The sequence below is a fragment of the Lupinus angustifolius genome, chromosome LG02 (assembly GCF_001865875.1).
Source record: "Lupinus angustifolius cultivar Tanjil chromosome LG02, LupAngTanjil_v1.0, whole genome shotgun sequence".
NCBI classification, from domain to species: Eukaryota; Viridiplantae; Streptophyta; class Magnoliopsida; order Fabales; family Fabaceae; genus Lupinus; species Lupinus angustifolius.
In genome coordinates, this window is record NC_032010.1 from 6528058 (window position 1) to 6546033 (window position 17976).

At 32.3% G+C, this 17976-nt stretch overlaps 1 protein-coding gene across 5 annotated transcripts; it reads left to right on the forward strand.

The window, feature by feature from the left end:
* Window positions 12201-16092, forward strand: LOC109334669. 5 transcript variants are annotated; one of them, XM_019570565.1, is made up of 5 exons: window positions 12201-12386; window positions 13366-13803; window positions 14476-14880; window positions 15054-15253; window positions 15772-16092. In XM_019570565.1, the coding sequence occupies exons 2-5, from the start codon at window positions 13368-13370 to the stop codon at window positions 16015-16017; spliced, it is 1287 nt and encodes a 428-aa protein (XP_019426110.1). In that variant the 5' UTR covers window positions 12201-12386; window positions 13366-13367; the 3' UTR covers window positions 16018-16092. The 5 variants fall into 5 exon arrangements, with proteins under 5 accessions (XP_019426110.1, XP_019426135.1, XP_019426119.1 ...); XM_019570590.1 differs by having other exon boundaries at window positions 12201-12334; XM_019570574.1 differs by having other exon boundaries at window positions 12320-12386; window positions 13362-13803.

Consider the following 17976-nt stretch of genomic DNA (forward strand, 5'->3'; position numbering starts at 1 on the left):
AACATATGTTGAATGGTTACGAATTTGCATTTCATTAGAAATGATGAGAATTGCCTCTAAATAATCGCCCTCCAAGATTAAGTTGCAATGACCAATATTCTAAGTCAATCTTAGGTCATATTCCACAGCCATGAGTTTCGCAAGTATGAAAGATCCAATTGTAGAATTTGTTGAAAACATGGAGATCCGTTCCTTCTTGAGGACTATACCACTAAAAAATTGATTGTGGAACTTAATAACTATCATTATTATACCAATATCTAAAGTCATGATGAACATTTCGTATGATATATCTTGTATCTTAGGTTATAGAACAAAAGATCGAACTATTCCACTACTTCCAAGCTCATTAGGCACCAACCATAAATAGTCATCCATGAACATGCATAACATTCTCTACCATCCAAGACTTGAAAATTTGGTTAACCCATAAAGAAGGATCATTAAAGCCTAAGCACCGCCATAGAAGGACCAAATACCCACAACATCTGAAGGTATGAGGGAGATCTTCTATATCATTATTACATCAGATGCAGATTGGTGTCGTTGACAAAATTTTTTTAGAGTGAATCAAATTATTTGGAAAAAAATCGTTAACATTAAGCTAGCAAATAAACTTAGATTTTTTGGGGGCATATAATCTCCACATCCAACTCTAAGATGTCTATGAAATGCCAACACTATCATCAGACTTACCCCAAGAGCCCTCTATCCAAAGATCCTTCATATGCACCAGGGTATCAAGAATGTTAACAAAGTCAACTATTATGCATAATTTTCAAATCTTAATTCAATTGTCATACCAAAAGGATTATCACCACCTCCCAAGTGCCGTGAAGAAGATCTTGCTCATGAACTTGACACAGTTTTGATAAAGACACCAAGATCACCAAAAAGAAGAAGATTTTGAAGACACAGAAGACCAAACTTCAAGAACAAGAGTTTTTAAGTCTTCTATCTATGTACTCCTATCCTTAACCTTTTATATATTTAGTAGCAATGCTCAAAAGTGAAAAAAAAAATTAAAATCAATTGGAAACTTAAAGTCAAAAGAAATCAATTTTAAAAATGTTAAGTAACATGTTACTTGACCTGAGCAGCGTGTTACAAGACTTGAGTAATAAGTTATTTGAATTGTATGACAATAAGTAACAAGTTAGTAGGACTGAGTAACATGTTACCAAATTGAGTAATGAGTTATCCAACAAAAATAACTCAGACTAACCGATTACTTTGGGGAGTAACCAATTACGCAGTTGGACATAATGTTCAGGTAATCGGTTATTGAGCACTGTAATCGGTTATAGAGAGCTGTTATACCAAAATTTCAAATCCAAACTGAGCAGCTTTCATCTAAAACGAATGAGTTTCATTCGAGTTCTACCTTCACATAGGGGTATGATGGCTGGTTGGAAGCCTATTTAAAGGTCTTGGAATACCCTAATTCATGCAACGCATTAACACATATAATTGCACAACTTTCACATACAATTTTCTGCACTTTGTTCATACAACTTGACTTTTAACTTTCAGATTTTTATGAAGTTGCACATAAGTGTTTTGTCTAAAGTTTTCCAAAGTTAAACACTAAAGAGCATTGTGTATTGGGTATAGAAAGAATCTAAGGATTGCAAGTTATAGAATTGATATATCTTGTAAGGCAATCCTCGCCTTAGCAAATTCTTCGTTAATCTTGTAAACTTTTTACCATAGGTGTCGTGGAAAGGGAAATAATGTTTGCTTAGAAGTGGTTTTCTTATAAGTGGTGAGATATATGTTAGTGTGTGATGTGCATGTATCTTGGGTTGAGATTTATAATTACAACTCAATATATCACTATAAAAATCTCTTGTGCTGCAAGAGTACTGGATGTAATCTTCGACGGACAAGAAGATAAACCAATATAAAAATTCAGAGTGTACTTTCTCTCTTCTCCATACTCTCTTTAATTTTATATTATGTACTTGGTTATTCTTCTGCAACATTTCTGCTGCAACATACTCCGACCTTTTATAGCAGAAAAGTTTAACCTTAACTAGAAAAATAATTCACCCCATCGATATTTGTCCTTCGAAATCTCAAACCACATTTTGTTTCTATCCACGATCACGCTCTAACCCAACAAAAGAGGGAAATTAGTTGAAAATGAATCACGAATCTCAAGCCCACCATTTCCTATGGTTGGTAATTACATGATACTTAATTATATCGAGACTTTACTTATTAACTTTACCACCCCAAAAAAATTTCTTTGTCATCTTGTCTATTTCATTATAAATATTATGAGGTAGCCACATACCCTACATGGCTTAAGCAAAGATGGAAGTGATTACTGACATTATAAGGCACAATCTTCTCACTTTGTTCAGAAGGCTCAACTTTCATGTCGCCATACACCTTTGAATCTTCTCCATTATATGACTAAAGACGAATCTACGAACCCTCCTTTGGACAAGTGGTATATCCAAGTATTTTACAAGGCTGGTAGCAACACACATAGTACAAATATTCATGAGATTGGTTTTCCTCCTATTAGTTACATTCTTGAAACATGTAAACTTACACTTCCCTACATCCACTTCATACCTGAAGCTTTGAAAAAATCATTCGGAGTATAAGTGAGCATTATTACACGCGAATTTGTAGCTTTGAATAACTAGAACACATCATCTACAAATGGTAAATGAGAAATAAGCGATCCACATGTAGATAGCTTCAGGGGATACAAGACATAAGATCCACTTTCTAGTGAATAAGGAGAGCTAATTTTTAGATACAAAGAAGAAACAGAAACGAAGACATTGGATAACCTTGGTGAAGACCTCTAAGTAGCCTAAAACTGTCCAAATGTGAGTCATTCCAAAGTATGGACACAACACCTGATCTCACACACCATATAATAAGACTACTATTATAGCAGGAAAACCATAATCACTTAGAGTATGTTCTAAGAACTCCTAGTTAATCCTATCATACACTTTTTCTATCTCTACCTTGAAAGCCAAGACACCCATCTCAAACTTAGTTTTGTGAATGAAATGCTTAACTTCTTTATCTATGATGACATTATCAACAATGTATCTTTATGGGATAAAGTTACTCTTCTATGAGACAATTAGATCATATAAAAATGACAATAATCTAGTCACTCGCACCTTGGTTATAACATACATGTAATATTGCACTAGCTAACCGGTCTCATCTCCTTCAAAGAAGTAGGCTGATTAAATTTTGGAATGAGGACAACTATAGTCTCCACGAGGCGAGCATTAGTAAAACCATGTCTTGAGGCATCATGGACTAGCTTTCATATATCCTTCCCCACAATCATCCAATACTTCTTAAAGAAAAAACATTTGTTAACCATCCAGACCAAGAGCTTTGAAAGAATTCATACTCATAACCATCTTTAAAAGTTCCTCGATGGTTATCAACACAATCATCCCCATAACACCATCCTAAGATAATATGAGAGGTCACAATACATGTGAAGAGCCTGTGAATTTTATTCAAACTTCTTCTCACATTAGTCTGAGTATGAAATTTCTTTTGTATTGTATTCATGCCTCAATTGAACCTCAAGTCTAACATGTGAAGAAGATCTTGCTCTTAACCTTGACACGGTTTTGATGAAGACACCAATATCACTAAAAAGAATAAAAAAGAAGCCCTTGAAGACTTAAAAGAAAAGTTAGTAAAGATCATGACATAATAGAATCTTATAAGATAGGTACTTCTATCCCTAAGTCTCGTTATTAAGTTTAACTAAATACTCATAGTTAAAACATTTTTGAAAAGTATTTTAACTTGGAATTAAAATGGACTAAATTTTCGAATAGCTAAGTAACATGTTACTTAACATGAGTAATAGGTTAATGAACCTAAGTAATAGGTTACTAGAACCAAGTAATGAGTTACTAGAACCAAGTAATGAGTTACTTGGATTGAGTAACAGGTTACCAAGCAATTTCTAGACAGAGGAACCAATTACTCATGAGAGTGATCGATTACTCATGTATGAATATGATGATTGGTTGGAAGCCTATTTAAAGGCACTTAGACATTCAGATTCATTCAGAACTTGTACAACACTTTCACATAACTTTCATAACACTTTTGCAAGCAACTTGTTAAAAACTTTCAGAAATTCTTTAAGTTATTGTCAAGTATTTTTCTTCCAATATACTAAAAATACTTGAGCATACGTGTTATTCTTAGTGATATACTTTAAGGATTACAAGTTAACAACAGTTAAATACTTTCTGCAATCTAAGCCCTAGAATCATTCTTCACTTGTATAAATTTGTTGTATACACTTTTCACCATAGTGTATGGTGAAAAAGGGAAAGATAGAATTAGAAGATGTTCTTCTAAGAGAGTGAGATTGTGGTGAGTGTAGTCTAGAGACAAAGTCTTGGGGGTGAGATTTGTAATAGATTAACTCATCAAATCAATAACATATCATGTGCTTACAAGGGGCTTGATATAGCCTTCAAGTGAACAAGAAGATAAACAATATAAAAACTAATGTATCTCTTTCTTCCATATTCTTTAGTATACATTTATGCATTTCGATTTCTACAACCTACATTTTCCGCTACAATATACTCTAATCATTTTTAAACTTGCAAAAATCTATCTTAGTGGAGAAAACTAATTCACTCATTCTTAATTTTCCATCTTATCCTTGCATAGCAAGATCATGATCATCAATTGTTTCCAACCTTTGTTGGACACCTCTAATCCTTGGTTTTGAAAACACTTATTAAAGATCATGGCTTCCTCTTTCACCTTGGAAAGCCTATCTACCACATCCATGTCTGAATTAGACCAAGCATAAAGGACTACATAATGAACATTAACATGTGAAGTCCAAGTTACCTGAAATCTGAATGACATATTCATGACATCCTCTCCACTACTACTACAACTAACTAAAAGAGGGCAATGATATGAGTGAAGTTTTGGAAGGTTCTCGACATAAGATGTTGGACAATTTGTTTTCCAGCTACAGCGTGATAAACCTTTGTTTGATTGCTTCAAAACATTGGGACAACCTTGACCCCTTCCAAACCATGTATACCTACTCCTGATAGCCCTCAAAATCGTCAAGCCAAAACAACGCAAAACCTAAGAGAACTTGGCTTCATAGACAAAATTAAGTGACCACCTCTAACTTCAAATAGAAGAAGATTTTTATTAAAATCACCCAATAACATCCAATAGATGTACACAATATTTTGTAGATTCAGAAGTGTAAGAATGAGATTACAACTAAGAGATGGTGAATTAGTTGACTAGAAATTATGACCACTTTTTATGCAAAATGAAGAGTTAAAGTGCAGTTTATAATATTGCAGAAAATAAACAAGAATAAATCAAAGAGGTAAGGGAGAAGAGAGTACACAGATGTTTTATTCTGGTTCACCTTCTTGTCCACCGAAAGATGCGTCCATTACTCTTGCAGCACAAGAGATTTTCCACTAAATATTATGAGTTGTAATTACAATATCTCACCCTGAGATCTCTATGTACCTTACACACTCACTAATACTTATACCCTTGGAAAACACCTTTCTAATTAACTCTATCCCCTTTCACCACGTGAAAGAAAGTAATTACAATGAATGAAGAATTTGAATGATAGCTTGGATTGCCTTTACAAATATGAAATATAATAACACTTGCAACTCAATCAACTCTTTTGTATACTTAGTAAATAATGCTCTTTAAGTTTACAAAACTTTAAAACACTTTACTTCAAGCATCTCAAAAAAATAGTTTTGAAAGTTTAAGTTCAAGTTGCTAGAAGTGCAGAAAATTATTTCAGAAAAGCGTAGGAAAGTTGTGAGAAAAGTGTGAAAGAGTTGTTAAATGATTGTGAGTTCTAAGACCTTTAAATATGCTTTCCAATCAGTCATTGTGCCTTTATGAAAGAGTAGGAGTTGTTTGGAATGAAAACATTTCGTTTGGGATGAAAACCCTTGAGTTTCAAATCTGAAAAACTCATCTCTCAGTAACCGATTACATCAAGTGGGTAATCGATTACCCAAACGTGACGTTTTGAAAAATTACATTGAGTAACCGGTTACTCACTTGAGTAATCAGTTACTCACTTGAGTAATCAGTTACTCAAACTTCCTGTCTAATAGTGAATTTAAAATTCACTTAGAGTAATCGGTTACTCCAATTCAAATTTTATAACTGATTTTCATTCATGTAACATGTTATTCAAATTTCAGTAACCTATTACACAGTATTTTGAAAAATGTTTTCATTTAAAACTTGAAGTGTTTAAATTTATTTTAAAATATTTTGAGCATTACTACTTTGCTATATTAAAGAGTATATGATATAAGTATCTATTTAGACTTAGACTAATTGTCTTGAAGCTTTAATCTTCTTGGTCTTCATAAGTAATCTTCATTTTGGTGATGTTGGTGTCTTCATCAAAACCTTGTCAGGGTCGGGAGCAAAGATCTTCTTCACAAGAAGGTGCTCCTAAAATAATTTGACGAGTGTGAAATTATGCTACATTTACATTACATTTAACTTGCATTTTAGGACATAATTAGGATTTTAAGATTGTTTTTAGCTTTTATTTCTCTTTGTTCGGGTTAAGCAGGTGTTTTTGATTATGTTGTGTAGGTTGGATAGATTGAAGCCAAAAAGAGTAGATATTGGATACAAAAATATGGAATTAAGTGTTGAGGCTATGTGAAGACCAATTAAAGGGTCAAAAGAAGTCGCGTTAGAGACTGGATCGAAGAGAAGTAGCTTGAAGTGAAGACCCCACGATCCACGGGTAGGCCGTGTCCCACACACATGGTCGTGGATGGCAGATTCTATTCCTAATTTTCAGATTTTTAGATTTGTTTTGTTGGACATAACCCAACCTTTTGTAATTAGGATAAATAAGGTTTCTCCCTCAAGGATGAAACACATTTTATATTACAATTCTCTAATTTAGAATTTGTTATTCTCTTCTTCATCATGAGTGAGTAATTCATTTTGTTTCTAGGATTGGGGCTATGCCCTTTTACATTCAATAAACATTTGTTCTTACTTCTATTTCATTGAGTGTTATGATTTGAATCATTAAACTGAGTTTTATTCGTGTGAGTTGTTTGGCCTATAAATTACACATCTTAGATACATTGGTGAAAGACCTAGAGGTGAATCCCACTATCCGATCATTCAGTTATTCAAACTAGAATCCTAATTCACGAGAGCAATCTTAGGATTCTTGAGGGTTTCTGGAATTCATCATTGGTCGCTACAAAGCGATTGGATAGAAAGATCCAAGTAAAATATTTGATTGATAACCATACCACAAGAGTATGTGCAACTTCAATTGAGTACACGTGTTGAAGCTTGAAAGAGAATAACACATATCAAAGAACAATTCGCCTTATCAACTTAAAGTTCATGAAAATGAGTAAAACAAGAATTTGCAAGTATAAATGCAGTAACCCTTATCCCGAGAACTTTTCCTAAATAAGTTTTTAATCATTTTTTACTGTTTTGATAATTATTCTTGTCAATTGTTCAATTATTCTAAGTTCACTTTTAATTCCTATTTGAGTTAAATATAAATTAATTGCTACAATTAAATAAAATTTTTAGCCCTCGTAGAATCAATATTTTATTACTTGATGACATAATCATGCACTTGCGATTTGCCCTATTATAATTCACAAACAAGAAAGAGGGATTGTATAAACAATCATATAGATCCATTCCCTGAGCCCCATGCTAAATCTAGACCGAGATGGCTTGAGAACAACAATTTACAATAAACATATTAAAATAACTCCCTATTGCACAAGGTACCCAAATACCACATGCCTCACCATAGGTTTCAACAATGCCTGAAAGCCTAGAGCTAGACTACTCTCCATTACTAAAGAGAGTAGTTATGAGAAATAACATTGAAAAATTAAAGGATAAAAACATTTATATCCTTTAATTTTTATATTAAATTTACATTTTTACCCTTCAAAATAAATTATAAAATTGAAATGCTCTTTCTAGTAATGGAGAAGAATCTAACTCAAAAGCCTAAGATATTTCAAATATATTCCACATTTTTATACTAGCAATGAGTTTCCAGCAAAATGATGATCGAAGGATTATAATTTCTAATTATATATTTGACATGACCACGACCATGTATGTTAATAGCTCAACGAACATTCCAATTGACAACAAACATAGATTTGGAGAGACCAATATACCAACAAGTTATTGTATTTCCGTTGTAGCATCAATAATTCCCTTTTGATTCCAAAGGATTCTAACACATCAACAATTTTAGCCAACCTTGCTTGACAATCAGAAACAGACTAGTCCACACCATGAATTTTTGTTGTTGAAACATCCACATAACCATCCTCACAAATGGATTCCTAATATGTTGACTCAAAACCTCATATTGCAACATCGCCTTTGCTAGTGAGTCGTTGCCTTCCGTGATTAGCTTGGTAGATCCCAGAGTTACTATATCAGCACTAGTTTTTTTTTTGTGCAAGAACAACCTCCCACATCACTTGTAGTACACATGCTTTTCTTATGCAAATTCAAATTTTGGTCGTGATAACTCAGCCATGTATGTCCCCTTCAAAGTTGTAGCCGAAAATTGAGGCCTATTTACTGCAGCATCTTCACAAGTCACACGTTGAGAGAATGTGTCATTTAACTGGATTGAATGATTTTGAACTCCATGAATTTGATTGTGTTTTATAAAACAACTCTTTTAATTATGTTTGATAGAGTTGACATAATGGACAACACGTCAATGCAATGCCTCTTCTTCTCATAATTTTTTGGTATAACCAATAATATCTTCTTACTTGATAGGTAAAAAATTAATTTTTGTTGAAGTGTGTGGATGATCCTCTCAAGAAATGTCGCTTCCGGTTGATCTCATGATATGCTATAACATAATGCTTGAATCTGGATGGGCCTTCCACTCGTCACAAAGTCAATTCCATTCAAAACCTCTTCATCCTTATTAATGCCCAAAACATCAAAACAATTTCCATGTTTATCATTCTGATTATTACTTTTAAATGTGTATGTCTTTGCAATCTTAATGTTCCACTTTTTACTAGTCACCACCAAACTAGTCCCCGTGCAGATTTGAAAGTTCTAATTCATTTAGTCAAGTTGCCATCGAATGACTAGTAATGACAATATTAATGTGTATAACCAGTCTATGTTCACCCGCCTCTGGCCGTTTGAGTTTTTCAAACGGTTCTACTCCAATGGAGACATGTGCTTTGCAACCCGAGGCCTCTTCGATGATTTTCGTAATCTATAATTATGAGCAATGTTATTAATATTGTATCAGTCATTAAATTGGTCAGGATATTGGTATAGTGGTATAACGGTTCAATCGGTAGTTCACTAATTAAAGGTGAAATTAGATATACATATATAATATATTAATATTAATGTTAAAAAACAATAAGAAAACCAATAAACTTTTTATTTTTATTAAAAAATTAATTTTAAATAAAAACCGGTCGGTATGACCAGTACGGTTCAATTGAAAACCGATTGGTATGACCGGTACGATTCAATTGAAAACCAGCCGGTATGACTGGTACGGTTAAATTGAAAACCAATTGGTATGACCAGTACGGTTCAATTGAAAACCGACCGGTATAACCAATTTCGATCGGTATGATTGCATGATCAGTATAATTAATATACCGTACTAATATTAGGACTAATACACCAATTTACTAGTTGAACCAGCCGGCACGAACCAATTTTTACAGTGTTATGAGTAATATACCCATATCAACCACAAGAGCTTTATGTCGATGCCTTTGAGCACCAACCATTATGTAGTCATCTCTAATTGGATTAGAGTTTGATTAAACAATAACTTCAATGACTAAAACACTGGTATGGATAAGACTAACAATTTTAAAAATGTTGTCCTATGTTAAGTGTTTCCTTCTACCCATTTCCATTTATTTCATCTGAATAAAATTGATACTAAGAAGTTGAAGTTTGCAAGAGAAAGATTCACATACATTTGTATGGAGATAGACCTTAGCCAAACCAATGATGTGAAAGGTTTCTGTTCAACATGATAAAGTATGTTAGCGGTCTGAGTTTAAATTTAAAGTTAGCTTCATTTTTTTTGTTTCTAATGCAAATATTTTGATTAAGTGTCCCAATGTATAAAGTGTTTTTCTACTTTCTACCCATTTTCACTCATGTTTTTTTACTTAACATTTTACTCTTCAAAAATTGAAAAAATCTAAAATGGTCATAATAATTTCAAATTAGGTCAAATGAATCATTTTTAGCATGTTTTATGATACTTGATAGAGATTACTTTGACCTAAAAAGATTAATTTGACCCACATTTGAAATTTTTGTGGACCATTTTGTGTTTTTCATTTTTGAAGGAACAAACTGGTAAGGTCGAAAAACATTAGAGACTAAAATAAATATTTACTCTAATTTTTTAAATATAATTAAGAGTATTGCCCACCCTATCTACAATCTAGGGCAATACTTGCATCAATAATTGAGATTGTTGATCAAATCAATGAATATGTTAAAAGTACAATTTTAGGTGAATTTGTTTTAGTTGTTTTTAAGTTTTCATTAGGTTAGATATAATAGATTTATTAAAGTTATACTAATAATTTTTTTGGTAAGCCAAGATGTATTAGAAGAGATTACTAGGGGTAGTCAACCCAAATACAAGAGTTAACATACACATATAATACAAGCATATGGACTAATACACTAGTCTCCAAAGGAAATATCAAACTCACATATACTATTGAACTAATGTCAAGTACAGATTTTAATTAAATCTAATACATGCAATACATCTAAATTTTCATTCCTAAAAATAGAAAGCATTTCGAGCCAACTATAATGAAAATAAATGTTCTAATGTATAACTATATGTGAGGAAAAAATGAATACTTGAGTTCAGATTCAGTCGATATGTCTCATGCTAATAAAAGTGAAGCATTCAATATACTAATTCCTGAATTTCTAAACTCACTAATAACCTCTGGTCTTCCCAATCATAAAATCAAGTTGAAAGTTGGAACTCCAATAATGTTATTGAGGAAATTGGACCAATCTAAATGATTATATAATAGTACAAGATTGGTTGTCTCTAAAATGATAAATCATGACTAAAAGCAAAGATCACATCATAAAAAATATATTGGAAATATCACACATATATATATATATATATATATATATATATCAGAGCCAATCTCCATGACCTTTCAAGCTTTCAGAAGACAATTCCATATAATTGTTACATATGCTATGATAATCAATAAATCTCAAAGACAATCATTAGAAAATGTAGGGTTATATTTACTTAGACTAGTGTTCAGTCATGATCAATTGTACACATCTATTTCAAGAGTTCAAAGAGAAAATGGATCGAATATATTGATATATGATAAGAATGGTCAACCATTAAAGACAACAACAAATATGATTTATCAAAAAGTTTTCCAAAATCTTTAACATATATTATACAACTTATTTTACATTGTCTTCAAAACTTTTCTTCATAACAACTATTTATTTATTTAATATAACACATTAAAACTTTTCTTCATAACAACAATTCTACAATAATCAAATACATAAACATTATCTTTTATGAGGTAACCCCAATAATATTTTCATTAACAAATTATGTTTTTGTTCTTTAAATAAATTTATGTAAAATACATTGCTATTTGTAAGAAGGGAGTAAAATATGTTCTGATATGAGGAGAAAAGTTATCTCTACACATCCACTTATTAATAAACACTTGTGTTATTTTAGTTTTTGTTTTCTTATTTATTTTAAAAATAAGTAAAAAGTAATATGTCACACCAGAAGATACTTTATCCTTTTGTCCCGATACACGAGTATCCTATTAGTGCTAACGTAAGAAGTTCATGTCAAGTTTCCCTTTGCATCTTAAGTCTATGAAGAAAGCATACCTGCCAGTAGGGTAGTTTAGTTTGCGCGGCATTCTGACAATATTCTGCAAACCACGACACTGTTTTCTTTTACTGTTTCTCTAATCTGATAATCTCTCCCTCTCCCTCTCCCTCTCCCTCTCCCTCTCTCTACCCTTTCCTCCTCCCATCCCATCACCCCATTACACACATTAATATAAAAAATACGACACTTTATATTTTATTATATTTGGTTATTGGAAAATGAGTATGAGAGGGTATCAAACAAAATAAAACAATGTGATCATATTTATTGCATTTCTAAATTCTCTCTTCTCTGTGTTTCTGTCTCCTCACTCTCTCCCTCCACTAAGTAACTAGGGTTTGTGTTTCTCTTTTCTCTCTCTCTCTCTTCAACTTTCCTTATTCCATAGGTTAGTCACAGATAAACATTGCCTTTTTCACTCCAACTTTTTTAAAATATTTTATGCTCATTTTCCATCTCTACATTGCATTGCATGTATCTTAATCATCCTAATTTACTTCTTTTCTGCTCAATCTATCTGCATTTTCTCATTCACAGTCATAATTGCTACTTACTGATTTAAATGCTTTTTTTTTTTTAAAAAGAAATAAAATTGTAAAATGTGTTCTTTGGAGTGTATCTCTGAGTATGATCCTCTCACTCTGTTTATTTTTTTGTTACTACTTCCCTCATCTTTTGGGTGAGGAACTAATGTCTTTCCGAATCTATGTCTGTCCCTCCCAACATAATTACCAGGAATGAAACCCTTGATCTTTTTGGTCTTTCTGGGATCTAGCAGACCTTACTCTACTACACCAACCCTTATTGGTCTCTCACTCTGTTTAAAAAAAACTATTTTTAGTGGTTTGATGCTTAATAATGTTGCTCAAGTTAATGGGTTCTGATCTTTGTGATCGTTGAATGCCAAAGGTAAACAAACAGAATCCAACATTAGATGAAAGTACTTTCCTTTATGCGATTTAGTACTTGTGAAGATTTTTATTTTCACACCGCTTCTCTTTCACCATCTTTCTATGAAAGTAAATTTTCCCCCTTCTTTTTTACCCATTTTCCTTTCCCTTGTTTCCTCATGGACCATAAGACTAATTGTTTTGGAATCCTTTCCTTTTGTATGTGCTTACTTGGCCATTAGATAAGTAATGTTCTTATCTTTGAATCTCAACATTCCTTTCCTATGTCATTATCATGTTTTTGGCTTTAGATTTCCTAGGTGTGATTGCACCTCTCAACAAGTGTTGCTCACAGGAATCGAACATTTGACTTTTTTGTCTTTCTGGGGTCTATTTGTTTTGATGTGATTGTAGGTTTTGATCTGAAACATTTAGAAAATCTGTTTGACCTTAGAATAGTTTGTATTTGAAAGGTAGGCATGGATTTTCTGCAAATCAAGAAGTTCATCAAATCTCACAAAGCAGGTGGAGAAAATAATTTGGCTGACAAGGCAGTGCCAGAGTCTGAGGAACCAAAGCCTAACAGCGGTGGTCTTGATCGGCGTAAATCAGCAAACGATGATTCTGTCACTGAAGCTGAGGATGATGATGATTTTATTACAAATGAGGTGAAGAGGAGGCTGAAAGAATTGAGAAGAAACAGTTTTATGGTGTTGATTCCTGAAGAGGAATCATGTGTGGAGGAAGGGGAGGATGAAGACGAAGCAGGAGAGACAATCTCTAATGAATGGAGAGATGTGGAAGCTGAAGGTCAGCAATGGTGGCGTGGCTTTGATGCTGTATATGAAAATTACTGTGAAAGAATGCTTTTCTTTGATCGGATGAGCACACTCCAGCTTGATGAAGTTGGCAAAGGTAGATTTTTTATTGTTGGTTGTTGCTGATGATAATTAATGTTTAATCTTCGCATATCATTGTATGCTTCATCTTCAGATACTAGTAATGGTTGGGGAATCAGGAATATTTACTTGGATTTGACATTGTGCTGATTTAGGTGTTTTTATGTGGGCCATTGCATTGTGTGATTAGGGCAATAATGAATGCCAGACAAACTAACTATTTCTCTTATTAGTTCTACTTGGAGAAAGGAAACATTAATCCAAAGGAAAGATCTTGTAAGCTTCAATTGTCTTGTCGATTGGAGTTTGATTTGCATTATTATTTTAATTATTATACCTTCTACAAGTGTTCCTTTCCATGGTGCTTAAAATTGTGCTGGTATTTTGCAAGCTTGAATTAGGAATCTGTCTGGATTCGGTTTAGTTACTTCGTCAAAGTTAGGGGAATTGTTTTTCTCACTTCAAATCAAACATATACCTCAAATAGAATCAAAGTTAAGGGAATTATGTTCCACACTTTAGCAAGCCTGATCCAATCTTACATAATAGGAGTTTTGCTTTGTTAAAAACTAAAAAGGGAATGCTCGGTTATATTGAATTTATCAGTGGTATTATTAATCGGAGATATATTGGGATATTATCTTCTTTTACCACCTGCATTTTATTTGTTACATTCTCGCTATGTCAGGTTCACAGTCTCCTTTAACTCCATCTCCAAGGTCTGCATCAAAGAAGCTGGCATCTCCCCTTCGTTGTCTTTCCTTGAAAAATTTTGAAGAACCTGATGATGAGATTGACCATCTTCAACAGCCCGAAAATGACCCCTACCAAGATATTGAAACAGCATATGTTGGTCAAATATGCTTGACTTGGGAGGCACTTCATTGCCAATATTGTCATATGAGTCAGAAGATATCTTGGCAACCTGAAAATCCTACGTGTTACAACCACAGTGCCCAGCAGTTTCAACAGTTCCAGGTTCTATTGCAAAGGTTTATTGAGAATGAACCTTTTGAGCAGGGCACCCTCGCTGAAATTTATGCTCGCACAAGGAAAACTTTGCCTAAACTGCTTCAGGTTCCTAATATACAAGGTGAGTTTTCTGTGCACCATTTACATTTACTTCATGGATATTGCTGATGTTATTAGTAATTAAAGAATTACTTGTCTTGGTTGTTTGCCACTTAGTGTTATTTTGTTTTGTGATTTTGATTTTAATTTTCGTACTTGATATTGCTAAATTCTCAACTTTATGAATCTATTCAGGTTCAGATCCTGAATCAACTGATGATTCAGATATGAGAGTTCTTGCTCCTGATCTTATCAAGATAATTGAAATCTCCATCCTTACATTTCACCTTTTCCTGAAAAGGGACAAGAAAAAGTCAAGTGTACACGTCAACCTGTTTGGAAATCAGAGTCAGCTTGCAACTTCTTTGCACCAGGTTCAGTCTACCCTCGAAAAGGTAAATTCAGTTAATCTACTTGTAATCCAAGTTAGCAATTTTATATGATATACTAATGGATCTTTGAAGCGCATAGACAACAATTTTATCTTCAGTCCTCTGAATTATGAACTTTTAGGGTCGGTTAATTACATCAAGTTAGCAGTGTGTTCTTAGAGTGTTAACCATCAAGTCTAGTTGTCTACTTAAAATTCTACATGTTTGACTCCAAAGTTTGGTTTAAATAGCTCTTTAATATTGTTGTTCAAATTCTAATACAGTGTATTATCAGCAAATACATTAATCCATGGGTTATTTGAGAGCTTTTTCTGGTGTTTTCTAGACACCTTATTCTCATGGGTTTCTAGGACAATACAAGTTACAATTTCTTGATATGATCAGTGTCCAGTGATGCAAGTAAAGAAAATGTTGTATGTTCCTCTTACTATAATATATAAATATATATATATATATAGAATTATTCTCACTTGAGTCACTCCATATATATATATATAAATATTTTGTTGTTGTAAATGCAGAAAGTGGCGAAAATGAAGGAACTACGTAGAAAAAAGAAAGGGTGGAAAAAGAATTGTTGGCCGGAAAAGCATGAGGAGATTCAGCTGTTGCTTGGGCTTATTGACATTAAAATCCTTTTAAGGGTTATGAGAATGAGAAAGATGAGTAGAGAACAACTGATTTGGTGTGAAGAAAAGTTGAAAAAATTGGAAGTATCAAATAATAAGTTAGAGAGAGATCCATGTCCCTGCCTCTTCCCTTGCTAGTAAGTATTATAAGTGGTAACAAACAATGGATTGGTGTATTATATCTGACAAATAGTTAGTATTTTGTGCTTGAAGGAATCATAATTGTTGCTGCTGATACAAACATCATCATTCATGCTTAGGATGGAATTCTGTAAATTGTATGTATGAAAAGGAGAGAGTAGGAAGAAGGGTTTTATAATATATCCCAAATGTATTCAGTGTTGTTCTGACAAAATTGTGTTGCATAACTTCCATACTTGTTAAGCTTTATTCTTGTTGGTTCCTAGAGATTCAATGTCTAATCTTATGCTTCTTTTTGTTGTTGTCTAAAATGATAATTAAGATACAAGTATAATCAGGTTTTTGCATCTATAGTTGGGACATTGGTAAATTGTTAGAGGAGCTTTAAAATCAGAGTGGACATAAGTTCAAATGTTTGAATTAGGTTCAACAATTAGATGATTTACAATTTGTAGCTGTTTCATGTTTGTATGTTTCTCTTAATAAATAATAATAATCAATATATTAGCAATATGTGGGTAACTCACGTAAGAATAGTGCGCGCTATTGTAAGAAAAGAAAATAGAACCATAGATCTTATTTGAATATACAAGATTAAAATATACATGTATATGACTTTTCTAAGTAATATGTGACCAATAACTTTTAATCATAATTATTTATGATTGATTGCATGGTCCGGATTTATTGTTCATACTGTTTTTATGAGTTGTTTTTACTTGAGTTGTTCCCTTAGCAGTATTATAGTTGCGCCCTGTTTTTCAACTAGGCAACCTCTTTTTGAGTCGCTACTATGTTTTATTGATGTTTAAAATATAGAAAACCAAATTTAAGCCCAACTTAAGATAAAATGGTATTTTCAATTAGAGTTAAAGATTTAAGAGTCGATTACAGATTAGGGAATGTATTAACACCTAGTACGTCCGTAATAAAATGATATCCTAGCTAATTGCATGGATTAAATTCACCCTTAATTTATTTTATTCAAGAAATGTTATTCATAAATATTTATTTTTTATAATTAGGTCTGAAAATATTTAATCTTATTCATACATATGCTTGTTTATAAAGAAATCAAAATCAAGTAGTTCTAATTTTAAGCTTTTTTTTAAGGTTGATTGATAGGTTTATTTGATTATATAAAAATCTATTTAGTGATTGTTTTCATCCATCTTATTGTGGTAGAAGCGATCATGTCCACATTACCACTTGACTTAATAAGATACACTTTTTACTAATTACCGGTTCATCTTTTTAATGGATGAAGCAACAATACTCTTGTCCGCACCACATCTATATTAAAAAGATTGATTTTTGATTAATTAATTTTTCACCTATCAAATTTAAGGAATAAGGCAGCAACACTCATGTCCACACCTTACTCATCTTAAAGAAATAAGTTTTTTTATTGATAATCAGTAGTACTTGTATCTGCACCACATTCATCTTAAAAAGGTGAATATTTATTAATTTAGCTTTCATTATCTATTTTTAAGGGAATGAGACAACAATGTTCGTGCCCGCACCACAATCGACTTAAAATAATAAGTTTTTAATTAAAAATGCAAAATTTCACTTACCTACTTTTAAATAAATGGACAATAACACTCGTATCCAGACCACACTCATCTTAAAATTATGGTAAATGTATTTTAATTATTTACATGATTAATTGTTATTTTATTACTTTGTTGATAGGATCAACAATGATACAATCCTTAATTTATTATATGTTTTTATTATTAAAAATAGAATATAAGAATTAATTATTACAAAGAAAAATTAGTTTTTGTTAATGAAATGATGCATATTTATTATTACATATTTGTTACACAATAAAGCTTATTATTTTCTTTTTGTTATAATAGCTATAATTTTAGAATTATTAATATCAGCATTATTTAAATGGTCGTTAATATAAACATTGTTAAAACATAATTAAAATATTATTAAAGT